Source organism: Rattus norvegicus, chromosome 9, assembly GCF_021556685.1.
Source record: "Rattus norvegicus strain SHRSP/BbbUtx chromosome 9, alternate assembly SHRSP_T2T, whole genome shotgun sequence".
Lineage (NCBI taxonomy): Eukaryota > Metazoa > Chordata > Mammalia > Rodentia > Muridae > Rattus > Rattus norvegicus.
In genome coordinates, this window is record NC_141542.1 from 42329846 (window position 1) to 42342592 (window position 12747).

Below are 12747 nucleotides of genomic sequence, written 5' to 3' on the forward strand. Positions count from 1 at the left end.
CTCAGTTCCGATTTGGCCAGTGTCCTATCTATTAATTTCCTGATTTTGTCATGGAATTGTGGTTTTGTTTAAACATTGTTGCTGTTTAGACACAGGTACCAAGAAGCTTTTTATGTATCACTAATTCGCAAGCCATTCAGTGTGTGTATATACATATATATATATATATAATATAATAAATACTAAAGCAAGGAAAGATGCAGCCCATGGAGAATCTGGCTGGCGTGTATATTAGGGTCGTCAGCAGCACCACTTGCTCCACCCACACTGCCTACACACCACAACCTTTTCCCTAAAACTGTGACCATGTGTGTGCAGTGGAGGCAGGGGTCACCACAACAGGAGGATCTGTACTAAAGGGTCAAAGCATAGGAAGGTTGAGAACCACTGTCCTAAAAGCTCCACACTGTCACTTGGAGTAAGGACTTCAACATACAAGTCCAGAAGAAGGGAGTGCATTTACATTACAGCAGAATAGCATCTGCATCTAGATAGCCTAAATCCTTAGTGAGATGCATTATAAAGCCTAGAGAGTTTCATTTGTACTAAGTAGGTGCACGTTCCAGTGCGCACGTGTACACACACACACACACACACACACACACACACACCTCAAGAGTCCTTTACCTGTTTCATTTCTCTTTTGATTTATTCTTCATAGTGAGTGGATTTCTATGATTGTTTACATTTTTATTACATAGATGTTTTGCCTGCATGTATGTCATTAGCATACATGATCCATGTGGGCCATAAGAACATCAGGTCCCCTAGACCTAGAGGTGCAGGTGGCTCTGAGCCAGTATGTCAGTGCTGGACTCAAACCCTGGTCTTCTGGAAGAGCATCCAGAGCTTTTAACTGTGGATCCATCTCTGCAGCCCCAGAATGTGTAAACTTTTGTAGTGTTTTGGTTATAAGTTTTGGATATTAAACAAGGGTCTTCTGCATGCCTGTCACATTCAGTACCACTCCTTAGTTCTCTTGACTTTATCTAATTTGTCTTCATGCTTTTTAATACATGGAACCTGAAGGAATGAGGACCAACTACATGAGTTTCTTCTCTTGCCTTGTCTTTTATCTCAGGAGCTCCCTTTGGGGGGCTGGCTTGCTCACTTACACTCCCTCTGCCGGCCACACACGTGCACATGCACGCACGCACACACACACACACACACACACACACACACACACACACACACACAGAGTCATTTCCAGTGTGTGTGTGTGTGTGTGTGTGTGTGTGTGTGTTGGGGGGGTATGGTATCTTTGACTCATTCAATTTGAAGTTTCTTGAGCACATAGATTAATATTTTCAGTTTTGGAAAACTTTGGGCTATTATTTCTTCAAATACTCTCCACTGTTTTTCTTAGTTTACTTTATGATTTCCCCATATGCTTTTAAAATGGTCCACCCCTCTTTTTTCTTCTTTGTATTCCTTGGTTTGGGTGAACACTGTTTACTTACTCTCTCTGTAACTCTCTGCCTGCTCAAGTCTGCTGATGAGCCCTTCTTTTTTTTTTTTCCTTCATCTTTATTAACTTGAGTATTTCTTATTGACATTTCGATTGTTATTCCCTTTCCCTGTTTCCAGGCCAACATCCCCCTAACCTCTCCCCCTTCCCCTCCCCTTCTTTATGGGTGTTCCCCTCCCCATCCTCCCCCCATTGCCGCCCTCCCCCCAACAATCACGTTCACTGGGGGGTTCAATCTTGGCAGGACCCAGGGCTTCCCCTTCCACTGGTGCTCTTACTAGGATATTCATTGCTACCTATGAGGTTGGAGCCCAGGGTCAGTCCATGTATAGTCTTTGGGTAGTGGCTTAGTCCCTGGAAGCTCTGGTTGGTTGTCATTGTTGTACATATGGGGTCTCGAGCCCCTTCAAGCTCTTCCAGTCCTTTCTCTGATTCCTTCAACGGGGGTCCCATTCTCAGTTCAGTAGTTTAATGATGGCATTCACCTATGTATTTGCTGTGTTCTGGCTGTGTCTCTCAAGGGAGATCTACATCTGGTTCCTGTCAGCCTGCACTTCTTTGCTTCTGATGAGCCCTTCTAATGAACTTTTTATTTCCGTTATTCTATTTTTTTTTCTGAAATAAAGAGGTTGTTTAATATAATCCAAAACCTAGACATCTCTGCAATCAATGTAGGCCACAATACCGTTATTCTATTTTTTAGCTTCAACATTTTAGTTCACTTTTTAATAAATAGCTTTTGTATCTTTGTTGTGGTAATTATTCTGGGGCTTGTTGTCTTAAAATATCTTTTAGGGGTTCCTGCCCAACTTCAGACTATGTTGTTCACAGATAAAGACTCAGGAACCTTTAGATTTATAGTACTCTTAAAAGCACTGGAGCTGCTTTTAAGTCATAGATATCAACCCTCTATGCAGTTGTGTCTGCTTTTTCTGTGGGGAGCTCCAAGCTATCACTTGCTGTGTCCCCACCTGGGCCCCTTCTGCTCCATCAGGCCAGCCCTCATGGCCATGTGCTCACGATCAACCTACCCCATGGCAACTTCCTTCTTCTCTCTCCTTTTTCTTCTCTCTACCTGGGACCACCAGCCAGGTAGCTAAGAACCCGCCTACCTCTATCTACTGCCCAATCACAGACTTTAGCTTTTTATTGAACAGTTAACTTAGGGAGCAAGGTTTGCACAACAGTAACTGTTATTCATGGAAATTCATCCTGGGTCAACCAGGTCTTGAGGTACAGAATTTAGCATTTGAAGGCACAGCACCAGATCAAGCCCCAATATATCTTCATTGATATTGTTTATTTGCTGAAACATCTTTATGTATTAATTTTACTTTTTTTAAACAAATATAAAGTTTTTCTCTATTATTTCCAAAGTCTGGGCACCCATAAGTGCTCACTAATTCTTTTATCTCCTTTGTGTTTAACATATTTTCTTGGTTTGATTTTATTCATGATTCTCCTCACTCCTTTCTTTCTTCCTGCCCTCCCTCCCTCTTCCTTTCTTTGTCATATCCTTGGGTTATTATGAATTAAAAAGGCCTTTATTCTTTGATCTGTGTTCACTCTAACTCCTATCAGTTAGTATGTTGATTAATAACTAAATTTTCTTAACCTCTTACAGCCCTTGAGCCTCAGCCTCTGCCTGAGCATCTTTGTGTATGGGTGCAGTGCAGCACCAAGCCAGATCTCAGCTCAGTCTCAGCTGAACTTCCTTCCTGTGCAGTCTCAAGCGGCAGTTTAGGCCTTCTCACATCTGTTCTGAGCACGCGCGTAGCCCTGAGCATGTGCAGCTCCTTTTAGGTTGCTGGGAATTGAGAACCTGAGACTCTCTCCACAGTCCTCTCAGTTCCTAGACCTTCCTCTAAAGAGGTTCAGTTAGTATATTTTTGTGCACAGTTCACTGACCCTTGAGGCCATGCAGTTCATAGATTGCTTGTCACTGTTTGCAGCCGTCACAAAAGCTTTTAGCACTGTGTGAACACCCATCCAGGTCAAGTACAGGCCACTTTATAAGTAGTTTTCTCGAGAACCACCAGTCAGGTCAAGTGATGGCATTTTTCTGGGAATGATGCTTTAAAGAGCTTCAGCCCACTTGTATACTGTTATCTCCAGACTGCTGGCCTCTGACTGTTTTCAGGATGCCCACAGCATTAGTGTGGGACTTGGAGCTGCGGCATGTCATTGTGTGGCTACCCCAGTTCATCCACATTTTCTTGAATTAGTGGCCCCACATTGCTGTCTGCTTTCGGTTTGTCTCCACAAAACAGAAAAAGTTAGTTCAGTCATTTGTGCTGGTTCCTTTATGCCTTTGTGGGAATAAATGCTATCAAAGTTCTTACTCCAGGACTTTTACTGGTGCCACAATCTGCAGCTTCATTTTCTTATAGAAATTGGCATCTTGGTGAAAGTATAATCAATGGCTTTATGGCTTCTAAATCAACTAACTCGGTGTTCTCACCACTGTTGTCATAGATGCTTTAATTCCTCATTTTATTCCTGTATACATGAAGGGTGGGGAACATCATCAAGTTCTATGATCTTAAGTAGCTAAATATGTGAGTGTGTGTGTGTGTGTGTGTGTGTGTGTGTGTGTGTGTGTGTGTACACACCAGTAAGATAAATAAGCATTTTATACTTAACTTTTTTTTTTTTGTCAAAATGTAACAGAAGGGAATCTTTGCCTCTTCAAGGTCTGCAATTTCTGTCATGTTTCAGTGCTACTTATTAGAAGAGTACCTTGCCAGGGAAACCCTTTTCCAATAACGAATTTTCAGAGAAGCCCTGACATGAGATAGGTCTATAGTGTTGCTCACAAAGATCCTCTTGACCCTCTCCTGCTGTCCTTCCTTCCTTCCTTCTCATCAAGCCCCAAGGACACAATGTTTGAACTGGAGACACAAAAGGCAAGCCTTTTCAAATTTGATTTCAGAAGCTCATCTGGTTAGGGTGGGTGCAATCATATGTTCGTATTCACTTCTTTTATCCCCCAGCCTTCTGAAAGATACTTCAGTATGATGTCAAATGAAATTTCACATTTCTCTCTTCCATGGGTTCCAAAGGACAAGCCAAGCAGAACTAGCCTGTTCTCAGAACAAAGCCCCTTTGCCTGTGGCCCTGCAGGCTTTTTACCTGGCTTAGCTGTTCCTTGAACTTGAACAAAAGCAGCAAAACAAAACAAAACAAAACAAAAACAAAAAAAACACAACAACAACAAAAGACCTGAAGATTTTGCTGCCATAGAATCCATTTCTGTTTCATTTTGAAACAGTTATTTTGGAAGTCAGTTCCAATATTTTGTTATTTTGTTTCCTCCCTTTATGTCTATTTCTAAAACAAAGTTGATATTGTAAGGGGTGAAAGTTTCAACACTTGATGTATTTGCCACAGAAACATTTTCTATGACAGCTCTAGCTGTGAGGGATTTTGTTTACATGGATTTTTCTGGCCTGTTTAATACTGTGTGTGTGTGTTTGTATGTGTGTGTGTGTGTGTGTGTGTGTGTGTGTGTGTGTGTGTGTGTGTTCGTGTGTGTGTGTTTGTGTGTGTGTGTGAAAGAGAGAGAGATAGAGATAGAGAGAGAGTTTCTTTTCTCTTTAATGTTGTCTTTGGTAATAGAACAGAATATTTTTGATCAAGTCAAAGTTTTCTTTGTTTACTTGTTAGTCAAGGCTTTTTAAATGTTTTGCCTCTTTGCATATGCATTATTGAGCAACTGGTCTCATTATTAAGTCCTAGTACAAATGCTAAGACTAGATACTAAGTTAAATTGTACCTTGCATTAGGTCATTACTATGTGGTAGCCAATTCTGTCAGCTTAAAGATTTTATGCTTTCAGTATCAACGTTGAGAGTTGTGTTCTAATGAATGTATTTTTCATTTTAGATTATTTGGGGAATATTTTTCATCCTGGTTGCATTGCTGTTTGTAATTTCTCTCTTCCTGTCAAAGTAAGTACATCTAAAGCACTTAGATGAAGTCTTTGATAACATACATTTTGGTGCTGAATTGCATTAGCACCTGAAGTATTGTACAACATGAACCCAAAGACTCTCTAAAAGGTCTTGTAATGGGCAGTGTTTCCTTTTTACTTATTAATAATCTCTGTGAAATACTTAAGGCAAGTTTAATTTGTTTCCCGGGGCTCAACAGAAGTAGCATACTTAGGTTAAAGTGATGTTCTTTCTAGCTGGGCTGGAAATGGGATGGTGTAACATAAATCCATTCTTCACAACTCTGTTTTAGTTTAGATAAAGCTCTTCACTCAGCGGGAATAGATTCGGGTTTCATCGTCTTTGGAACTAACCTGAGCAATCCATTGAACATGCTTTTGCCTTTGTTACAAACCGTAAGTAACATGTCGGTCATTTTACATTACATCAAAGCACCGTGTTATCCTGTCCCATTAAAATTGTTATTCTGCAAACTTAACAAAAGTCAGACATCTGTTGAAGCTCTGTGCTAATTTTATATTTGCAGATGCTTTCTGCATGGATGTTGGTTTATAGATGATTATATCTATGTATTGGCACACTGTTCATATGGGATGTATAATATTACCAAAGGAGAACTCTTCCAAATAGTATTTGGGATAATTAAGTACTTTATTTCAAAACAAAAGTATAATATAATTTATTTTGGATTTTTCCCCCTCTAGGATGAAAACATAGTAGTTAGGGTTTGATGAAAATGTTTTCTTTTTAAATATTCTTATATTAGCCTAATCTAAAATGGAATTAATATTTTAATTATCAAATATAAATAATTGTTTCTGGCTATTTTGTTTAATTTCTAGAGCTTTCATGACTTGATTATTAAATGTGATCTTCATCTTTTTTCAGGTGTTCCCTCTTGATTATATTCTTATAACAATTATTATTATGTACTTTATTTTTACTTCGATGGCAGGAATTCGAAATATTGGCATTTGGTTCTTTTGGATTAGAGTAAGTACATGTTATTTTCTGGATTTTGTTCTCATTACTTCGTACATTATTTCTCTTGTGGCAGTTTATTCTCTTTGTTGTTTTTTGGGAAAGAGCCTGTGTAGTCCAGACTGGCTCAAGTCTGCGATCTTCCTGCCTTCCCCATTCTTCTGCTAGGAGGAGAGTGTGCACACCTACATCCAGCTGTCATATTTAGAATATACTGCATGTAGATTGGCAATAAAAGTGATAGAAATATGAAACATTTGCTTCATGTGAAGACAGAAGAGCTTTCTTTCTCAAGCAGAAGGTATTAAATAGGAGTTAGTGTGGGTGTGAGAGAGAGCGAGCACGTGCACACATGCACACACAGATATTTAGCACTGTTTGGAAACATTTTTTAGTTATAATTGCTAGGGACTGCTGTGGAAATCTAGTGGCTAGGGATCAGTGACGCTGCTAATTAGACATGATGTAGCACACAGAGCAGAGACTAATCAAACCGGAAATGTCAGCACGGCAGAAGTGGAGGAGCCGTGGTAGAAAGTGTGTTGTTGGGCTTAGTGTTTGATTGCATTGGACATACAGCCACCACAGTGGGCTCAGTGACATTCAGAGACTTCCTACCCAGTTAGGAATTGGAGAAGGCGACTGTTAGCCCTCAGTATGTATGGCTCCCCATCTGTACAGGTAACCAACCAAATGACTATATAGGCCAGACCTGTCCCCTTTCCTTTTTCCTTGAACAATGTAACATAATTATGGAACTCACCCTTGTCAATTATAAGTAACCTAGGCATGAATTAGAGTATTCAAAAGAGCCTGCATTGGCTATATGGAAACCTTACAGCCTTTCGCACAATGGAGTTAGTATATGCAGATTTTGCTGTCATAGTGGACCCTGGAACCTCCCTCTCAATACCAAAGACATCTGTGAATAGTGCTTATTTTTTATATTTATCCTGAAATAATTATGAATTCTAAATCAATGCTGAATTAGGCAGACATTGCTTCTAGATATCAATCAAAGAAAAACCTAGTAAATATGTATTTGAACTAAAGAAAATTTTCTTGCTATGGGGGGAAATGCTCTAGTAGTTAAAAGTATGAGGTCTGATGGTGCAGGGATCCTTTCTGTTTCTCTTACTGGGAATAATTTATTATGTGACCACTCCTGGGCATAAGGGAGTATGGGAAGTGTACATTTCTAGGTGATGGTGTTATCCTCTCCTCCAGAACAGGAGTTCTGTTAGCCTGTCCTGTGCTGTTATCTGGCAGAGCGGCTGGAAGATGATGCTTCAGTTGCTAGAGTGAGAGTGGGCTTCGTCGTTAAGATGGAGCATAGAACGTCATTTCTAAATCACAGTTAACGTCATTTCTAAATCACAGTTAATGTGGTAATTCCTCTTCTGCACAGAGAAAAATGTCACATCTACAATCAGATGATCATAAATTTTCAAAACTGATTTTTAAAGTAGAATTTAGTACAAGTGTATCGTGACTGTTTTATAGAAATTAATACTTACAAGTTTGTCATATCTGTGCTTATAGGTTAATGTAATAAAACCAGAACTGTACCATTCTGAATACTTATAGTTTGCCTTCACAATTCTTGGTTCTATAACCATCTGAAAGAGATCACAGGAAGTAAGGCCAGGGTTGTACAGGCTGGTGATCACTAGTGAGTTGTGTTTATTTTACTTTATTCTGAAATTTTAATAGGATCCTTTAGACAGGGGTGCTCTGACAGTAATTTCAAGTCCAGTGCAGTGAACGCTAAAAAACAGTACAGGAAACAAAATGGCCCTTTCCTTCTTTTGTCCTCCAGTGTCTGGTGTTTATTTTGTAGCAGTGGAACTGTATCACTGTCTCCACATGAGGACTGGGAGTTTCACAGTAATGTTGGTAAACCTCTGTCATTATTTTCCCCCTAGCTATATAAAATCAGAAGAGGACGAACCAGGCCTCAGGCGCTCTTATTTCTCTGCATGATTCTTCTGCTGATTGTCCTCCACACCAGCTACATGATCTATAGTCTTGCTCCTCAGTACGTGATGTACGGAAGCCAGAATTACTTAATAGAGGTAATGTGAAATTCTACTTCTTTGTTTTAGAAATAGTGATAAAAAAAGAAAAATAAACTTAAAAAGAACTTTAGAGATACTTAAAAACAAATTTTATTTTCTAATTATTAAATTTACTGACAAACTAGTTTTTCAATATTTGTGAACATTTTATGTTTGTTTCATACTTTTCTTTTAAAGATTTATTCATTTATTATATACAAGTACACTGTAGCTGTCTTCAGACACACCAGAAGAGGGCATCAGATCTCTTTACAGATGGTTGTGAGCCACCATGTGGTTGCTGGGAATTGAACTCAGGACCTCTGGAAGAGTAGTCGGGTGCTCTTAACCGCTAAGCCATCTCTCCAGCCCTGTTTCATACTTTTTAAAATAATATAATTTCATTATGAATATTTATTAAGTGGATCCCGTGACACTAAGCTGCTGTGCTTTTCCTCGTATTGACTATGACTCTTTTTTCTTTTTCCCCATCTTTATTAACTTGGGTATTTCTTATTTACATTTCAAATGTTATTCCCTTTCCCGGTTTCCATGCCAACATCCCCCTAACCCTTCCCCCTCCCTTTCTATATGGGTGTCCCATCCCCATCCTCCCCGAATTTCCACCCTTCCCCGAAGAATCCCATTCACTGGGGGTCCAGCCTTGGCAGGACCAAGGGCTTCCTCTTCCCCTGGTGCTCTTACTAGGCTGTGGGCGTTCCTTCAGCCTCTGTTCTAAACTTTGCCTTCCTATCCCCTCCTAAGGGTATTCTTGTTCCCCTTTTAAAGAAGGAATGAAGCATCCGCATTTTCATCATCCTTCTTGAGTTTCATTTTTTCTAGGCATCTAGGGTAATTCAAGCATTTGGGCTAATAGCCACTTATCAATGAGTGCATACCATGTGTGTTTGTCTGTGATTGGGTTACCTCACTCAGGATGATATTTTCCAGTTCTATCCATTTGCCTATGAATTTCATAAAGTCATTATTTTTGATAGCTGAGTAGTATTCCATTGTGTAGATGTACCACATTTTCTGTATCCATTCCTCTGTTGAAGGGCATCTGTGTTCTTTCCAGCTTCTGGCTATTATAAATAAGGCTGCTATGAACATAGTGGAGCACGTGTCTTTTTTATATGTTGGAGCATCTTTTGGGTATATGCCCAAGAGAGGTATAGCTGGGTCCTCAGGTAAGGCAATGTCCAATTTTCTGAGGAACCTTCAGACTGATTTCCAGAATGGTTGTACCAGTCTGCAATCACACGAACAATGGAGGAGTGTTCCTCTTTCTCCACATCCTTGCCAGCATCTGCTGTCACCTGAGTTTTTGATCTTAGCCATTCTGACTGGTGTGAGGTGGAATCTCAAGGTTGTTTTGATTTGTTTATGATTAAAGATGTTGCACATTTCTTTAGGTGCTTCTCAGCCATTCGACATTCCTCAGCTGTGAATTCTTTGTTTAGCTCTGAACCCCATTTTTTAATAGGGTTATTTGTCTCCCTGTGGTCTAACTTCTTGAGTTCTTTGTATATTTTGGATATAAGCCCTCTATCAGTTGTAGGATTGGTAAAGATCTTTTCCCAATCTGTTGGTTGCTGTTTTGTCCTAACAACAGTGTCCTTTGCCTTACAGAAGCCTTGTAGTTTTATGAGATCCCATTTGTCGATTCTTGACCTTAGAGCATAAGCCATTGGTGTTTTATTCAAGAAATTTTCTCCAGTGCCCATGTGTTCAAGATTCTTCCCCACCTTTTCTTCTATTAGTTTGAGTGTATCTGGTTTGATGTGGAGGTCCTTGATCCACTTGGACTTAAACTTTGTACAGAGTGATAAGCATGGATCAATCTGCATTCTTCTACATGTTGACCTCCAGTTGAACCAGCACCATTTGCTGAAAATGCTATCTTTTTTCCATTGGATGGTTTTGGCTCATTTGTCAAAAGTCAAGTGACCATAGGTGTGTGGGTTCATTTCTGGGTCTTCAGTTCTATTGCAATTGACTACGACTCTTAATGCTTCTACAAAAATAGCAGTATAAATAATTTTAATAATGTGTTACCAAAGTTTCATTAATGTTTGTGCATCACTGCTGTAGCTTGTGAGAAAGACTTCCTGGATAGCTTTATTTGGGAATAATTGGGAGTCTTTTAAGCATGATGGATTCCTTGATATGTTTTCTGTTTTCTTGATATCACTGACTAATACAAAACAAGTATGCTTTTTAGGTTTAATTGAGTAGCAAGTGTGGATTGATTTTGGCCAAATGGGATTCAATGTTTTTCTAGTATATCCATTGCTTGTCTGCTGTTGTGATAAGACACTGTGGCAGGCAGTGTATAAAAGGGATGGGTTTATTTTGGCCTATGGTTCCAGGGGTGTGGAGTGGGACAGTGGCAAGGTTGCTTGTTATTTAGTGAGAGATGGAGATGACCTGTGGATCTGAAGGAAGAGGAAGGGAGGAGGAAGTGACAGTTACATCTGAACTCCAGCCACAAGCAGAGAGGGGGATGGGAAGCCTTCCTACTCTCAAAGCCCATTCCTGCCTTCCTCCTTCCTAGAGCAAGGCCACACCTTCTAACCTCCCAAACCACCACACCATCAACTGAGGGCTAAATATTTAAATACTCAAGATGGGGGTAGGGGGCTGGTCTCATTCAAAACATATTATGCTCACTAACCTTTCATAAAGTGCGTCCTAACAGTTTACCCTGTGATATTCACCCCTGTCCCACCTGCTGCTGCTTAAATGGAGCCTCCACTATTCAGTTATTTATCTGCCTTCCCAGATCTCTCTTCTCCTGTATTTTCTCTAATCTTTGTTTATTTTTACATAAAATTTTAAAAAAAGTAAAACAGAATTTTCTCAATAACATCACTTGTTTTGCAAAGTACTAGTCACTTAAGTCAGAGGAGTGGTACAGGAGTTTGGGGACACCTCACTAGATCATTAGATCACATGATCTGTTGCTCTCCTGCCTCAGCACAGACCTGCTTTCCTAGCTGATACCTGTAAATATCTTCTGGGAGTGAAGACTGTTCTTTTGTATTGAGAACAGATAGTTTTCCTATTTCTTCCTTTCCATGTTTCTCCCTACCATCCTCCTTCCTTTTTTGCCCCTGCCCTGCCCTATCCACATCTCTGTTTCTATTACATAGTGGCAAAGAGTGCTTTTTGAAAACAGTTTTTGTTTTTTTGTTTTTTTCTCATAGTCTTGCTTCAGACTTCAAACTGCTGAGATTTCAAATGGAACCCAAGCTCTAAGGCCTGGCCTTTTCTCTTTTTATGTCACCTCCTTCTGAAAAGAAGTTCTGCTGTTTAGAAAATGACCTAAATCATTATTGCAAAAGCACCTTAATATTAATGTATCATCACTTCTTGTCTTAAAATTTATATTAAATTAACCTTTTAGACTCTTATTCTAAATTAATATTAGTCTAATATTAATGGCTACTCTACATCATTAGCAGAAAGTAGAACATGAAGTTGGCAACGTGACTACTTTAATCGAATTACATTCATGACTACAGTGTTTATATTCTAATCACATTCTTGTCTTTCAGAGCAATATAACTTCTGATGCCCATAAAGGCAACTCAACGCTTGCTGTGCCAAAGAGATGTGATGCAGATGCCCCAAAAGGTAAAGTAGCTGTTGCCAAACTCTCCTGGGATTTATAATTTGTAAGAACTTAGTGAGGTCATCCATCCTCCACGGGAAGTTGTGGTTAACTCTGCATAGTGGAGCCTGGTCAAATGGTAGATAGGCAAAGGGAACTTTCGGATCATAGTTTCAAGAAGAAGGTATTTAGCTTGTGCATTGAGTCTAAGCTGTCCCCTGCTAAAGAGCATGCACAGTTGTATGCTCAAGAGAGTTTTAAACTTCATTACTGTAACACAGTGGTTCTCAGCCTGTGGGTTGTGACCTCTTTGGGGTCAAATGACCCTTTCACAGGGGTTGCCTAAGATGATCAGAAAACATTTATATTATGACTGCTCTGACATTTCATCTTTTAGATTATGGGCATGAGGGTTATAATGATATCAGAACGAAATAGCGAATTAGAAATAAGATCAGTGACTTTTAACCGTCCTAACTCTGTGACCCTATAATACGGTTTCTCATGTTGTGTTGACCCCAACCATAAAACCATCTTCGTTGCTACTTCATAACTGTAATATCGCTACTATTGGAAATCATGATGTAAATATCTGATAGGAGATACCGGGAAAGAGATGTTCCCCCTCAACGGGTCGTGACCTTCAGACAAGAACCAGTGGAACATCAC

The 12747-nt window shown here is 39.6% G+C and overlaps 1 protein-coding gene across 1 annotated transcript in view; it reads left to right on the forward strand.

Annotated features, from left to right (window-relative positions):
* Positions 1-12747, forward strand: part of Lmbrd1 (LMBR1 domain containing 1) — a 76311-nt gene that overhangs the window by 55191 nt on the left and 8373 nt on the right. Inside the window, 5 exon segments of the mRNA NM_139189.2 lie at positions 5357-5421; positions 5717-5819; positions 6313-6417; positions 8331-8480; positions 12023-12101. Of these exon segments, the coding sequence (NP_631928.2) occupies positions 5357-5421; positions 5717-5819; positions 6313-6417; positions 8331-8480; positions 12023-12101 (502 nt within the window).